The sequence below is a fragment of the Chanodichthys erythropterus genome, chromosome 17 (assembly GCF_024489055.1).
Source record: "Chanodichthys erythropterus isolate Z2021 chromosome 17, ASM2448905v1, whole genome shotgun sequence".
NCBI classification, from domain to species: domain Eukaryota; kingdom Metazoa; phylum Chordata; class Actinopteri; order Cypriniformes; family Xenocyprididae; genus Chanodichthys; species Chanodichthys erythropterus.
This window is the reverse complement of record NC_090237.1, coordinates 31,610,661-31,627,863: the sequence shown is the minus strand read 5'-3', so window position 1 is coordinate 31,627,863 and position 17,203 is coordinate 31,610,661. Positions and strand designations below refer to the sequence as shown.

Sequence of the window (17,203 nt, the reverse complement as noted above, 5' to 3'; positions counted from 1 at the left end):
GAAAACAACAATGACTTCATTAAGCTAATTGACATGAGAGTAAAAAAGGAAGCTTTGCATATCATCTAAAGAAGCTTTAGCCCCATCTAGTGGTGGCAGTGATATAACATTTTGTGCCACTTGAAAAAAAACTTATTCATTGTATTGTATTGTTTGTTTGTTTCTATAATTTAACATTTCTGTAATGTGTATTTAGTTTCTTTACAAATTTTCACTCATATATAAAATATAAATGAAGTTTGAAACAAAACAGTCCAAATTTATGTGTAGATTTTATGTAGCAGAAACTGTCTGTCACTCAATCAATGATCATCTCTCCAGACTTTTTTATCTGCAACGGTTTTACAGGTGTAATACCATTATCTTAATCGCAGACACAAGGAGAATCTTTCATTATAAATGAATCCCTATAACCATGTCTGTTATTAAAGGCTTTCATGTGTGGATGTCTGCCGTGAAGGATTTGATTTCTTCTTGTCTTCGGCTGTTCCCTGATCTGTGTCATCTGAAATAAAGTCTTCCTCACCGTTTCTCGATCTAGCTGCTTGTTGACTTTGATCTGGCCTGTGATTGGCTCTATGAAGAACTGGTTTTCCCGGTCGCCACTGACAATGGAATACAGGATGTCACCGTTCACATGGCTGTCCACGTCTTCCGCGGTCACCTAGGAAACCATGACAAACGACCAAATTATAATGTGGATCTCAAAACACACACACACACACACACACGAAAAAAGACTAATGTGAGTTTCATGACCGATTACCTTGATCACGGTGTCTCCTATGTTAGCATCCTCACTAATAGACACGCTGTAGGCGTCACGGCTGAACATGGGGGCGTTGTCATTGACATCCGTCAGGTTTATGTTTACCATGGTAACAGCACTGAGGGGCGGAGTCCCGCCATCCGTGGCCTCCACCGTAAGGAAATAATCCTTGCAGGACTCAAAGTCTAGCAGTCGAGATACAGAGATAGCACCTGTATGGGGCACAAGGATAAACATAACTAATTATCAGATATATTTTATAAATAAATATGTTTTATTAAAATTATTACATAAATATTTCAATTAAAATAAAAACAATTTGTATTGTACCCAACTTCAACCACTCAATTTCATATTTTTGGCTATCATATGCACATTTGAACAACTAATTTAAAGGTACACTATGTAACTTTTGTCCCTCTCTAGCGGTTAAAAAACAAAACTGCATGAATTTTGCAAAAGAACATTGTTTTGGTTGTGCTTCGGGTCTGCATGACTGTGAGGATGAATATGGTTCTTTCTCATTACTAAAAAAGAGAGAAAGATTATCCTACTGCTCATAAAACATTCACTATTAGGCTTAAGAGACATAACCAGTTTAAATGGAAAGGATCTCAAGCTGACTAGCTGAAGACATTGCTTTACTTTATCTATTAATAGACATGGTATTTCCTTGAAAATAAATTCCAGCACAGTGCTGCAACAACCATAATGAAATGACCCTTCACAATAGATAATGCTTCACAATGAACTCTGTTAGGGAGCTATATATGGTGATTACAGCTGATAGGTTTGATATTGGGAGACATTGTATGTGGCCTAATTTGCATGCTTCAGGGAGCTTGCGTTTTACTTTCACGAATTTGCAATAGCACATACTGTGTATATAGGAAGTGGTGGTGCTGAGCGTGCATTCAACAAGAGTCAACACGACATTTATCAGATGCGTATAGGATCTGTTGTGTAATGAATCCTCTGCCTTGGTCTTGTCAGTCATCTCGCCTTACTCTTGTCACGAGATCAGTGAACTGTGATTTCCTGCTGCACTGTGTGCGACTCTGCAGCTCGTGCTGGATGAGCAGAGGAGATGTTTACCATAGTTTACAATTGAAGCAACCAATATACAGCTGAATAATAAAAAAAAAAATTCTATAAAAAAGGAAAACGACAGTGGAGGGTGTGCCGCGGTGGGCACCGTAATGTAAACATAGCATTGGTCATATTCTGGGCTAATTTCACCCTCACACTGCGTCATGCCGATATCACGAGACAGCTATTCACTCGACGAAAAATCCCATCACATTTTAATATCACACAATCTCGTGGCACACGATTTCGTCACACCCATATGAATCAGGGTAACACAAAGGTTTGGAAGGAGGAATGATGATGCATTGATTCACTATTTAAATTTTTTTAATTTTGTACACAAAAAAGTTAGATAGTGTACCTTTAACATTTCTGTGTAGTGTACATAATCTTATATAATGCATCTCACCTGTATTGATGTTAATGGTGAAATGGCCCTGTTGGTTTCCAGATCTGATGTTGTAGTAAATATCAGCGTTGGTGCCAATATCTTTACTCGCAGCATAAACCTGTACCACTTCTGTGCCCACTGCGACATCTTCAGGAAGTGTTGCCAGATAGTCCCTCCTCTCAAACACGGGCGGGTTATCATTTATGTCCAGAACTGTGATAGTGATGTTCGCAAGAGAGGAAAGGTGAACGGGAACGCCTTGATCTGATGCACGGACCGTTAAATGGTACGAAGACTGAACCTCCCGGTCCAACAAACGCTCCAAAACCACAATCCCAGATGATTTATCAATGGAGAAGAATCCATCCGCAGAGTCAACAAGGGAATAAACCACTTTACGATTAACACCTGCAAAATAAAACACATGCAGGATTTTATATCTACAAAACTACACCAAAAAGATTCCGTTTTTAGAGATTAACTTGGTTTCTAGACGATTGAAACTGAATATTAGTAGTTATAAGCTAGATAACTCTCTTTTACTATCAACTTTTAACTAAAATGGTACATTTTTCATGCCGTCAAAACTCAAATGTATCAAAATGACATGCTCCTACCCAGATCAGGGTCAATGGCTTGTATTCGGGTCAGCAGAGCTTTAGTGGCGGTGTTCTCGTAGATGCTAACGGTGTAATGGGGCATGCTAAACATCGGAGGACTGTCATTCACGTCCAAGAGAACCACCATCACCTCAGCTTCACACCACAAACCGCCGCCGTCCGTCGCACGGGCAACCAGAGAGTACCGCGCAACCTTTTCACGGTCCAGTGACATGGCTGTCCTCAGCTCGCCTGCAGCATGAGAAAGAGACTTGTAAGCAAACATCAACAATAAGAACAGAACGTCTCTAAACCCAATGACTCACAAACCTGTGTGTGGATGTATGATGAAATCTTCTGCTCCAGAACCGAACAGGGAGAACTGGATCTGTGCGTTTGAGCCCACATCAGCGTCTGTAGCTTTGACCTGGAGGATTTGCTTATTCAAGGGGACGTCTTCAGACACGGACACTGAATACATGGCCTACAGACACAAACACACTCATTACGGACATCAGCTTAACAAAACGCTTCTGACCATCGTGGGCACATTTGAGCATGTAATTTAATTGTTTTTGAACATCATGGGTGCATTCAATCATTTTTGTCCACAGTACGTATATTGACCACTTAATTCAAACATTTTTGGCCATCATATGCACATTTGAACATTTTAAGAGCATCAAAGGAACATTCAAATGTTCAATTCAATCATTTTGGCCATAATAAGCACGTAAAAACATGATTTAATTGTTTTGAGCAATCACAGGTGCATTTAAACATTTTTGGGCTTTAAATGTGACCCTCATTGGCATGTAAGAATGTTTTTGGCCATCATAGGTGTTGAATGCTTTGTTCTGAATGTTTTTGACCCTTGTAAGCACACTTTAAAAATCTGATTTGAACATTTTTGGTCATCATAGGTGCATCATAGGAACATTCAAACATTCAATTCAATATTTTTTGGCCATTATAGGCACAGAAACATCTTATTTGATCGTTTTTGGCCATCACAAGTGCATGCAAACATTTCAGGCCTTCACGGTCACTTTCAAAAGTTCAAAAGCCAATCATTTCTGGCCATTATATACACATTTGAACATTTCTGGCCATCATACATGCATTAAAATGTTTTTGGACCATTGCAGGTACATTCAAATGTTCAGTTTGGCCATTATAGGCATGTATGAACATCTGATTTGAACATTTTTGGCCATCACAGGTGCATGCAAACATGTTTGGGCATCATAGGCACATTCATTTAGATAATTTTTTTGTCATTACCATCTTTTTTATGGAGTTGATTTGAGCTTTCAAACGGTTTTGGCCATAGTAGGTAGATTCAAACATTCAGTTAGATCATTTCTGGCCAACATTTACAAATCATTTCAATTGTTTGAACATCTGATTAGAACAATTTTAGCCATCATAGGTGCATCAAACTTTCAATATGATCATTTTTGTCTATCATAGGTGCATCATAGGAACATTCAAATGTCCAATTCGATCATTATTGACCATTTTAGGCATGCATGAACACCTAATTTAATTGTTTTGGGCCATCGTGGGCACATTTGAATATCTGATTTGAACATTTTTGGAAACTATAGTTGCATTCACATGCTTTTGGCCATTGTAGGCACATTCAAACGTTCAATGTGATAATTTTTGGCCATCATTGGTGCATGCAAACATGTTTGGCCATCAAAGACGCATTCAGTTAGATAATTTTCGGTCATTATAGTCATTTTATCGTTTTTGGACAAGATAGGAGCATTCAAACATTTTTGGCCATAGTAGGTAGATTCAAATGTTCAGTTAGATCATTTCTGGCCATCATTTGCAAATCATTTCAATTATTTGAACAGCTGATTTGAACATTTTTGGCCATCATAGGTGCATCAATCTTTCAATTTGATCATTTTTGGCCATCATAGGTGCATCATAGGAACATACAAATGTTCAATTCAATCGTTACCATTATAGGCATGCATGAACCCCCAATTTAATTGTTTTGGGCCATCGTGAGCACATTTGAGTATCTGAACATTTTTGGACACTATAGTTGCATTCACATGCTTTTGGCTATTGTAGGCACATTCAAACTTTCAATGTGATCATTTTTGGCCATCATTGGCATGCCTTTACATTTGATTTGAATGTTTTGGCCATTATAAGTGCACTTAATGCTTTGATTTGAAATCATTTTGGGCAAGTAGGCACATTATACTGTAATTCAAATGCAACTATAAACAGTACAAAAAATGTGAAATATTTCATTTATGTATGTACATTATTGATTTTCCCCAAAATTAAAAATTATGTACCTATAATGCTCAAAAATGCTGCATAGCTATCAGTAGCTCACTAAGTTTTGAAACTTGACCTAAATGCCCCCTGCTAAACAGACTGACCTAATTTTCTGCTTGACCTCATTTTAACAAGGTCATGTTTTACGCTCATACATCATTTCCCCTGAACTTCTTGGCTGTCGTAAGTGGACTCACTGGTTCCAAAAATATTCCTGGCTTTGGCTTGTAATCATTGATGTTTGCCATGTAGATTCAAAACTTTCAAGCAAACATCCTCAAAAATGCACTAATTAGATTTTGAACCAACTAAAAAACAGCAGGGAAACCAACTCTGATGACAGCTACATACTTCCCCGAATTAACTTTAACCCTATAAAGCCTGACATATGAATTTGTTTTTTAAATAGAACAATTTATTGAAACTTTAGACAAAATATGCATTCATACATGTACATGTACTTTACATATACTTTACAGTTCACTTCTGTAAAGATTTCACAGTAAAGCCCGGAACACACCAAGCCGACAGCAACAAACTAGTGGCGACGAAAGCAGACTGCGAGGTTGGCTCACGTCGGCAGCGTCTGGGTCCAAAGTTGGCCTGACACACCAAACTGATGCTCGACAGCCGACGGCCAAGTAACATGTCTGTTCTGCGCCTGCATAAGATGAAATGCCTTTCCTTACCAGCAGGTGGCAGTAGCTGAACAGCAATCAGAATGATCAGATGGCCCGACTGACCGACGAGCTCCGACGCCGATTCAACTTGTCAAATCAGGTGAAAAAAAGCAGACAAGGACCAACTTCAGCCGATGGTGCGGAACACACTGAGATAACTCAGTCGTCGACGAACAAACACTGCCCGCCGGCCGACTGTCGGCTTGGTGTGTTCCTGCCTTAAAACGCCAAGTGTACCACGACCTGACTGGTTTTTATAATTGCACTAAACAGCTTTTGACTTGTCAAAAAAAGTATAACCTATCAATCAGATGACAGAGGACATGTGTACAACAGGTTTTGATAATTTAGAGGCATATCAAATATGATGCAATACGATTTATAGGGTTAAATATTTTACTTACTGGGTCACAGACAGGGCTGTTATCGTTGGTGTCCATGACCATGACCTCTACGGTCGCCATGGAAACGTGGAGTCCGTCGGTCGCCGTGACATTGATAAGGTAGCGTTCTTGTTCCTCACGGTCTAATGGTCGTTTAACGTACAGCTTCCACTCTCCCTGAACCAGACCTAGAGCGAACACGCCACCCCTGTTCCCACCTACACACACACACAGAAGAGATTACACCGGACAGTTAATCTCTCAATAGTCTGTGACAATTTAAGTAGCAATAAAATCCACTACCAATTGTAACACAACACACGCTCACTTCCAGGATTATCTGCATGTCTTAATAACCTCCATTAGTCCTCTCAATGATGGCACACTCATTAGTATGAACTGTAATAATCAGTTCTTTATATTCACATTTAAATTATCAGCACTGCCATCAATTACGTCCTCATAACAGCCTTCCTGATTTATCACACGGACTACAGTCCTGCCTGGCTCATTAGGACAGGTCATCTTTTAAACCTCAAGCAGACAGAGGTGGAAAGAGAGAAAAAAATGAGAATGAGAAACTGAGCGAGAGTTAAATTGAAACAACTCTATAATCAAAGCAGCCGCGTTGACAAGCATCCAATTACTGTACACTCATAGTACAAACACACTCTGCCTTATTCATCTAATAAAGAGTGTAATTTAACTCAGCTGGGGGCTGATAACACAGAACAGATTCTATCAGAGACGCGTCAACAAAGGCCTGGACGCCTTCCGACTTCATTTCTCTCATCCCACGCTCTCGCTCATTGGGCTGAAGGACTGTTTAGCATGACTTTGACAAACTGCTTGCTTTTTCTGTGCTTTATAAGCAATAGCTCGAAAACCTTTGCTATGTGTAATGCAATTTAGTGCATATAATGTGGCAGTAAACACCTTTAAAATGTTGCAAAAGATTTCTATTTCAAATAAACACAAATTTCTGTTCATCAAATAATCCTGAAAAAAATATATTGGTAGTTCTACTAAAATATTAAGGTGTTTTCAACATTGATAATAATAATAAATGTCTCTTGAGCATCAAATCATCATATTAGAATGATTGCTGAAGGATCATGTGACACTGAAGACTGGAGTAATGATGCTGAAAATTCAGCTTTGATCACAGGAATAAATTACATTTTCAAATACATTCTAATAGATTGTAATAATATTTCACAATATTACTGTTTTTACTGACTTCTTTCAAAAACATTGAAATGACACCAAACTTTTAAATGGTAGTTTATAATATAATGCAATGATAGCGAGTCATTTTTAAGTGTTTAAAAATATTCTTAAGATACATTAAATGTTTGTTATTAATGAATAGATGCTTGGAGAAAAATAAAAGCACAAAAATAAGAAGAAAAAGCAAAAATATATATATATACAAATGCATAAAATATTTCTCTCAAACAGCATATTTATTACTTCTTGTTAAGCAATTAAACTGAACTGATGTTTTTAAAGCCATTTAATGTCAGTTCTGGTCAATTAGTGTTTCTGTAGTGAACTTTCACCTTTACAAGACAGCAACATGAAGAGCTATTTAACGGCTGTTGAATCTTAGCTGTTACGGTGAGGATATTCGGCACTGCTGTTAAAAGGATATATGCAGTTTGCTGGTCTAACACAGTTTAAGATATCCTTTATGAACCCTTAAACGACTTTCACTGAAGAACCTCTAAATAAAAGTTCAAATGATCTAATTAACTACCATAGAGTCATTATTTACTGTTTAATTGCTCTGTGCTCTGTTGAACACAGCAGTAAAATACCCTGAGAGGTGAATTTACCCATAATGCTCTCGTTTCCTAAGTCGAGTAAAGATGTTCGGGTAGCGCAAATCTGTTTGTATATTTGTCTCTTTCTTTCCCTCTGGTGTGTATTATGATACGGTGTGCAGTTCTTTGAGCCAGTTTGTGCCGCTGGGCGGTGAGAAGTGTATTAGAGTCTGTTTGACCTTTGAGTTTGTCTTGAACTAGAGGATTTAAACATTATGAAAGTGTGGACTTTAGGGAAGAAGACAGGCGAAGAGGGTCTGTGAGAGAGAGAAGGAAAGAGACCAATTCTCAGTAGAACACATGCCAGCTAAACAAGGGCTAAACACAAAAGTTACTTTAGTTTGCATGCTGTGGGCTATGATTTAATTAAAGGGATAGTTTTCTCAAATATAAAAATTCAAATATGTATGACTTTCTAAAGTCATTGACAACCCCTCCTGTTCGAACCGCCTGCTCCAAGTGGGACTTGAACCCTGGGGGAGGCTAAAGACCATGGTCTCTAGCATTAGCCGCTAGAGCACCTCTTGAGATCAAGGGAGTGAGGTTTACACGCACAACTCTTACCAGCCTACATCCGTTACACTCACCCCCCTAAACCTCACTCCCATCCGGGTCACGGCACCAACGTAACCCCTCCTGTTCGAACCGCCCTCTCTAAGTGGGACTCGAAGCGGGGTCCGCAGGCATGGGAGGCGGGCGCTCTAACAAGTAGTGCGTGTTTAGATAAATATATTTTCTACAGGTTTTTATATATTACTTGTTATTTATTTATATTACTATTATATAACTAGATATTTAGACACGACAGAGAAGACAATATTCAGAAATCAATTCTTGGTGCAATGCAACCAACAATTAACAACTAAACAACTGCTAGTGTCAAAATGTTTACTTTAGTTTCAATGCTGTGGGCTGCAATTTAGTTAAGAGTCAGAGCCTCTGTCTATGTGTTTGTTGTGTGTGGTAAATCTTGTTAAAAATACTGCTCCTGCTGGTGGCAGCACAGTCTAAATCATGATCACAGCATAAAGGTTGAGCTTAATCGAAATTCTGTTCAGGCCAAGAAGTGTGTTTCTGTGTTTGTGTGTATGTGTGCGTGTGTGTGAAAAAGCATGAATTATAGAACAAGGCAGCTCCCTAATTCAATGTTATGAGTTTTTGAGCACCTAATTTACAAGCGTGTGCTGCTTAGGAGCATGTGCAAGGTGTGTATGTGTGTGATTGTGTGTGCAATCTGTTTCTTGTCACCAAGCAAGGTGTTCTACACTGCCTGAATATAAAAGTATATTTAAAGCTGGCTGAGCTAGATACTGATAAGGAGGAGGTTTATATTTGCCCTTTTGAAAGACGCTATCCACCTAAACTACTGCTTTCGGAAATGTCAATGTATTATGTTTCGTGAAGTGAAGTGATGCACTTGCCTATCGCAAATCCGCACCAGTATAATTTGCATGCAGCTGCATCACAGCTTTAGTAAAATCCTTATAAAATGAGTGTGGTTTTACTCTCCAGCAAGAAGCAAGTCTGCGTCCTCTCGCAAAATCCAGCGAGTAGCCTTAGAGCAAATAATCCATTATCAGGAAAGGATGAATGAGGTGTAATTACTGTGGACTTCTGACATTCCATAATAGCGTTGTTCTACATTATGCTTACATGCAGAACAGGGCTTCAGAAAATCAGGCTATGTTTAGATTGAGAGCACACATTCAGAGTTATACTACATGGTAAAAAGTATTAGGGCACCAAAACTATGTGCTTGTTGAACATTTTTCAAAACCTTGTGCATGAAAAGGCAGTATGTCTTCTCTCTATATTTCTTTATGGATGATTTCTTGTGTATGGGGCATTGTCAAGCTGGAACCGATGTTTGTCCAAGGAGACTGCATGGTTGTTGCTTGATTTTATGTACATGTAAATGGGTGTAGATGAAATAGCCAAAAATAAATAAATAAATGCATACAATAAAAATCTGTCATCATTAACTTACCCTCATTGTCATTCCAAACCCATACTTTTTTTTTCTTCTGTGGAACTAAAAGACATTCTGAGAAATATTGAATGGTTTTTGTCCATACAATGAAAGTCAATAGCATCCAAAAACAACACTGATCCCCACTGACTTTCATTGTATGAACAAAAAAAAAAACATTTTTCAAAATATCTTCTGTTGTGTACCACAGAAGTCAATCAGTCAAACTGGTGTTTTTGTGTGAACTATCCCTTGAATATCTTACTCAGTGTTGCTTCTCAAGAAAATGTATCTTGTTTCAAAGTTTTTTTGAAATATTTTAACTGGAAAACTTTTCTGCAGTGTAGAGGGTCATGCAGTGAACATTTTTTTGCCAGCTCCAAAAAATTCTTACCTGTAATATGATAGGTGACTTGTCGGTTTCCAGGTGAGCTGTCATTGTCCCTTGTGTTAAGTACTGCCACCACTTCACCAGGTGCATCACTCTCACGTACACTTCCGAAGTAGTGGGGCTGAAGAAACTGTGGTACATTGTCATTGGAGTCGCTCACTGCTATAGTTATAGTAGTTGAGGATGATTGGCTAGCGGGATCTCCAAGGTCAAATGCCCAGACTGTAAGACTGTGGGCTGGGCTCTGTTCATGGTCCAGCCCTTTCAGTGTTGATATCCAACCAGAGCTGCTGTCAATTGTAAAGTAGGCACCATGCTCTTCAATGTCCTCACCGCCAGAGCCTCCAAGCAACCCAGGTGGAGCAAGACTGTATGTTACCTGACCATTAGCTGCCCAATCAGGATCCAAAGCTCGCACTTGAAGAATCCTAGTTCCAGGAGAAAGACCCTCTGTGACTGACGTTTCATAGGTATCTGACTCAAACGCAGGTTTGTTATCATTGACATCTTGTACTTTGACCTCTACATCCACAGCCGAAACAGCATCCAACCGTCCCTGCTGCAACATTGCAATCACTTTAAAATGATAGGCCTGTGTCAGCTCTCGGTCCAGTGCTTTGTCTAGTTTGATCATGCCACTTTCTTTGTCTACCACAAACACTCCATCACTGTTACTCTCTGGAGTCTGTCCAATCACTGCTGAGAAGCTTACTGGTAAGGAAGAGTGGCTAGTCGAGGTGTGTAAATGCACCGCTCCCAGCAAAGAACCAATAGGCATGTCCTCTGGCACAGTAAAGGAGAATTGTGGTTGGCTGAAGGAAGGTATGTGGGCATCCGCGGACAAAACATGTATGTAGACTGACACAAGGGAATGTCTAACAGGTGCACCTCCATCAGAGGCTTTAACGAAAAAGGACAGTACAGACCCACGCAAAGAGGCAAAGTTGCCTTTGGTGACAACCCAGCCACTGTCTGGGTCGATATCCAGAAGTTCAGTAACCTGCAGACTGGCCTCACTGTACAGACTGTAGCTCACTTGTCCGTTGGCACCTTGATCTACATCCCAAGCTTGCACTTGCGTCACTAGGGTACCTGGTTCAACCTCAGATCGCACACTTGCATGGTACTCTGTGGCGCCAAACAGTGGAGTGTTGTCATTCTCGTCTAGTACAGTGACCCGGACACTGCAATATCCAGATCGGCCACCTGCATCCACAGCCGCAATGGACAGCACCATCTCACTTCTTTCTTCCCGGTCCAGACGTTCAAGAGTTGTAATTTGTCCACTGCCATCAATACTGAACAAGTCTCGAGCAGTATCTGAGAGCAGCACATACCTCACATCCCCAAACGGTCCAGGATCAGCATCTTGCGCTCTGATCAAGATGACCTTTGATCCCGCTGGAGCATTCTCCCGCACATCGGCCTCATACATGCCCTGGGTGAACTGGGGGGCATGCAGATTAGCTCGCTCTACTCTAACATGCACTTGCGCCGTACTGGTGAAGACACTGTCTGAAACGCTCACGTTCAGGGTGATGGCAGAAGGCATGCGCTGCATGCGTCGCTGACCACTCAGGGTGAGGACACCGGAGGCGGCATCTAGCTCAAACAACATCTTTTCGTTCCCAGACACTAGGCCATACTGCAAGCGCTCTGCGTCTGAGCGGTCTGCGTCAGAGGCCTGTATACATGTAACAAAGTGCCCTTTGGGTGCCAACTCATTGATTGAGGCTTCATATAGAAGTTGGTTAAACACTGGAGCGTTGTCGTTGGTGTCTGTAACATCGACTGTGACCCACACTTCGCTGCTCAGTGGGGGAAAGCCATTATCTGTTGCCTTGACAAGAAACACATAACGTTGGATGGTCTCATGGTCCAGGGAGCGAGCGGTCAGAATTAGACCACTGCTGCTGTCAATGTGGAAGTGGTCAGTGCTGTTGGTATGGTCTGGAATGATTTGGTACCGTATAGCTGCATTTTTCTTGGAGTCATTGTCTGTTGCGAGCACCTGCAAGGCTGCAGTGCCAATCATGGCAGATTCTGAAATGACGGCTTTGTATGAGGGCTGCTCAAAGACTGGAGGGTTGTCATTGACATCCAAAACAGTAACTTCAACATCCACTTCTGCGCGAGCACCTGTGAGGCAGTCTGTTGCTCTAACGATGAGTCTGTGGGCAGGGCTGGTCTCATAGTCGAGGGCAGCGATGACACTAATGACCCCTGTGTCAAATCCAATGGAGAAGAGCGTTCCAGGGTCGCCGTGCTTGATTGTGTAAAGGACACTCTGGCCTTCAGGGCTGCTGGCATTTATTCCCAGAATTGGAGTCCATACTGGTACATCTTCGCTCACTTTTACAGAATAGAATGGTCGGTCGAATACTGGCATTGCTCTGTTTACCACTGTAACGGGAAAAGTGACTGAAGATGACAGAGGTGGTGTTCCCATGTCACGGGCGAACACCAGAACCTGATATTCCACACTGGAGAGATCAGCCTCGAAAGCTCTTCGCAAGCGAAGCTCGCCGCTCACACGGTCCATCTCGAAATGTCCCAGTTCATCCTGTAGAAAGTAGCTGACCTCTCCATTTTGTCCTTTGTCCCGGTCTACTGCCGTCACTCGAAATATTGCTGTCCCAGGCTCTGCTTCTACTTGCACAGCAGCATAGTATGGCAATCCAACAAAAACAGGAGCATTGTCATTGACATCGGTGACTTGAACTCGGACCAGCGCCCTTGCAACACGGAGACGATCTTCCTCGCGGCCTGCTTGTACCAACAGCCCATATTCCTCCTTCTCTTCCCTGTCCAATGGGACTCCAACAGTTTCAATGGCACCAGAAGTTGGCCTGATGCGAAATTTCCCACCTGCATTCAGCAAAGTATAGCGCAGTGGTTCATTCAACTTGTTCCCTAGTGCTGTAACCACAGCAACTGTTGTTATATTGTCATTGTTTTCCTCAATGTTCGAATTGTAGGCATTTTGAGTAAAAGCCAGCCCACTGTCAAGAGCCTCATGTACCAGGACGGTAACCAGAGCAGTGCTAGAGAAGCGTCCATCTGAAACACGGATGTTAAAGCGAAATCGTTCTTTGCTAAATGTACTGTTTCTCACAGTCAGCAATCCAGTGCTTGGCTCAATGCTGAAATGTTCTAAGCTGCCGTCTGTCAATGAGTAGGTGAGCTCTGATTGGCCATTACCATCGGGATCTGTAGCAAAAACTTGTAGGGCTTCTACACCTTCGTAAGTTGGGAGCAAAAGGACAGCTTCATAGGAATCCTGGGAAAATTTAGGAGGGCAGTCGTTAACATCTTGCACTTCAATAGTAACTTCTGAAGGCCGCTCAGCTGAGAGCTGAGGATGCCCACTATCTCGGACGTTAACATGGAAACGGAATGTAGGTGTGGTTTCATGGTCAAGCTGAGCAATTGTCCTTATGGATCCAGTCCCAGCATCTACTGCAAAGAAGCGCCTAGCAGATTCTTCCAAGATTTGGTACACTAACAGGGCATTATGGTTGCGGTCAGCGTCGGTTGCTCGTATGACCAGTGGTTGTCCATTGTCACTCTGCACAACACTGTTAATCCCAGCGCCTTCACTGATACTTCCATGATAATGCAGCTGTTGGAACACTGGTGCATTGTCGTTTTGGTCGAGAACTGTAACTGTTATTGTAGCATTTGCGGCCTGTCCAGCCATGTTACTTGCAGTGACTATTAGTACATAGGAGGAGACTGTCTCAAAGTCTAGTGATTTCTGTGTAGTGATCACCCCACTGTATTGGTTGATGCGGAAAGTCCTATGACCATTGCCATGGCGAATGTCGTAGGTAAGGGTGGACAGACTTAGAGCGTTTACTGTGACAACTGAAGTTCCTATGGCAACACCTTCTGATATTTCCGCCTGATATTCATTTTGGGGAAACTTGGGACCGGCGTTATCGGACAAGGTGACTGCGATTCGTACGACAGCTGTTGACGATAATGCTGGAGAACCATTATCAGTTGCTTTGACAGACAAGACGTAGTGACCAATGTTTGACAGGTCCAGCTCCCGAGCCAAAGAGATGATGCCTAAAACAGGATCAATCCGGAATGTGTTTCCTGTATTCCCTAAATTGAAAGAGAGAGAAAAAAAAGTGTGTAAGAAAAATAAGATCTTACAAATATACTGATATTAAAATTATGGAAAATATGTTCATATCTTCATATTCTTGAGCACATGTTCTTGAGAACATGAGACAAATTAACGAGACAAGTTAAGTGTGTCCATTCAGTGAAGTGTGTCCAGACTAGTGTATGTGAGCGTGTGCATACCTGAGTCAACGCTGTAACTGATTTGTGCATTCTGACCCTTGTCCTTATCGAGTGCAGTCACAGTGAGAACAGCTGATCCCAGTGCAGCTGATTCATACACCTGTCCATCATACATCACCATGGTGAAAAGAGGGGCATGATCATTCACATCCTCTACACCGATCAGGACACGAGCAAGGCTACGTCTGTATGGGAACTCTTGATCTTTCACCTAGTATGGAAAAAAAAAGAAAGAAGAAGAAAAAAAGAAGAAGAAAGCAAGAATGTTGGAGAGAAATAAAGAGAGAGGGAGGTTAGAAACAAAAACGATTTCCCTGTCTAAGATAGATAGCAATATCCAACACAAACAAAGAGCAACACACACACACACACACACACACACACACACACACACACACACACACACACACACACACACACACACACACACACACACACACACACACACACACACACACACACAGAAAACAAACTCAAACTCGCTCACTGCCAGACGGAGTGGATAACATCTCTCTCTGGATTATAATAACAAATTTCATCTGTTTGCAGGCAGCAGAAATATCCATGTGCTTATTAGATATGACACACACTGTCTCTCAGCCTCGTCAGGGGAGTGTGAAAACAAGGAGTGATACAGATCAGATCAATAATTAGATCACAGTGGAGAAACGACACAGGTGCAGACGACATTAAACTAGTGACGGCTGCCAAAGCACAAGGAGCAATCTCCTGTTCCTGTCATACCAGCACTCAAGCATGGAGAGGAGAAAGAGAGAGGAGGGAGGCAAATCTGCAGGAATACACTACAAACACTAATCAGATACCTCTCTTGATTTATCTATCTATTGAGGGTTACATTGTCTCTCAAATAAAATAAAATAAAATAATAAAATAAATCAAATCAAATAAAATGTTTATTTGGTAAAAAAAATAAAATAAATTTAAAATAAATTTAAATAAATACATTTAAAAAATCATATGTAGACACGATGTGATATCTATTTATCAATGAGGCTGCTTACAGGTCTAAGTCTTTATACTTTTGAAAATGGATTAATTAAAGAAAGTAAAGTACTTTAAAAATAAAATAAAATAAAATAATAAAAACAAAATAAAATAAACAAATAAAATAAACAAATAAAAATAAAAATAAAATAAAATAAAATAAAATAAATAAAATAAAATAAAATAAAATAAAATAAAATAAAATAAAATAAAATAAAATAAAATAAAATAAAATAAAATAAAATAAAATAAAATAAAATAAAATAAAATAATGGTTGCCAGGACATTGCTATGCATTTCTGGGTGGTTTTAAGAGCCATTTACAGGACACATTTTTCAACTAAAAAAAAAAAAACGTTTCAGACATTCATTTACAGGACATTCTGCGTTTCAGACATTCATTTACAGAACAATTTAAGTTTTATGTTCATATGTATGTTTAGCATTTTTCCGAATCCATGTGAACAGGGATTTTTTGACAACTTTGATGTTTTACACTTAATGCATTAATGTGTTTTAATGTGGTTGCACATTAATGTCACCATAACTTTTATGCAGTATGTTCAAAATATCTATGTGATTATTAAGAAAGCTTTGTCTGAATTACCATGATGGTGAGGATGTGCTGTGTTCGGCTCTCGTGGTCCAATCTGCGAGCCGTGTAGATGATTCCGCTGTTAGGGTCGATGCGAAAGAGGCGCATGCTGCTGGGGTCAACGCTGCTCTGAAGGCTAAACGTCAAACGGTGACGCTCGTCACGGTCAGATGCCAACACTTGAACCACCTCCGTATCCGGGGGTGTGTCCTCTGTGATTGTGATGTCATAGGTGGGCTGGGAAAAAACAGGCGGGTTGTCGTTGTTGTCCAAAACTGTAATGTGGACCTGTAAAAAAAAACGAAAAAAAAAACACAGCAAGACAACATAAAATAGAGTGCAACAAATCCCACACCCTTCAGCGGCAATGGTTTCAGAAGTATTTTTTCATTAATTTTCTCATAGTGATTTTATAAAAGAGTTATAAGGCATGAACCAAGCCAACCAGTTGAGGTGAATCACAACACGGTAACACTTTATTTTAGGGTCTCTTAACAAGTTGCTTATTAGCATGCAGATTACTAGAATATTGGCTATTTATTATTACTTATAAAGCACATATTAATGCCTTATTCTACATGACCATATTCTACATTCTTAATTCTACCCAATACCTAAACTTAACTACCTTAATAACTATTAATAAGCAGTAAATTAGGAGTTTATTGAGGGAAAAGTCATAGTTAATAGTGAATATGTGTTCCCTATACTAAAGTGTTACCCACAACATTACAAACTTTGATGTGAAGGATGGCGTTAGTTAATGGCATTAGTGAGGGAAAGAACTACAACCCCATGAAGTATTGCGAGCAGCATAATTCATTTACAAATGTTGATTTCATGTATAAAAACAATATTTTTTTAGTTTATAAGCAAAAT

At 40.2% G+C, this 17,203-nt stretch overlaps 1 protein-coding gene across 2 annotated transcripts in view; it reads right to left on the bottom strand.

Annotated features, from left to right (window-relative positions):
- The window catches only part of fat3a (FAT atypical cadherin 3a), a 209,114-nt gene that overhangs the window by 40,304 nt on the left and 151,607 nt on the right, over positions 1-17,203 (bottom strand). The window contains exons 10-18 of one of the 2 annotated variants that reach the window (XM_067365788.1): positions 16,337-16,612; positions 14,725-14,935; positions 10,411-14,520; positions 6,243-6,439; positions 3,179-3,332; positions 2,867-3,100; positions 2,268-2,657; positions 767-981; positions 527-664 (exon numbers count right to left, since the gene is read on the bottom strand). In XM_067365788.1, coding sequence (XP_067221889.1) covers positions 527-664; positions 767-981; positions 2,268-2,657; positions 2,867-3,100; positions 3,179-3,332; positions 6,243-6,439; positions 10,411-14,520; positions 14,725-14,935; positions 16,337-16,612 — 5,925 coding nt within the window. Of the gene's footprint in view, positions 1-526; positions 665-766; positions 982-2,267; positions 2,658-2,866; positions 3,101-3,178; positions 3,333-6,242; positions 6,440-10,410; positions 14,521-14,724; positions 14,936-16,336; positions 16,613-17,203 lie in introns of those variants that run through there. The other variant, XM_067365787.1, reaches the window with a different exon arrangement.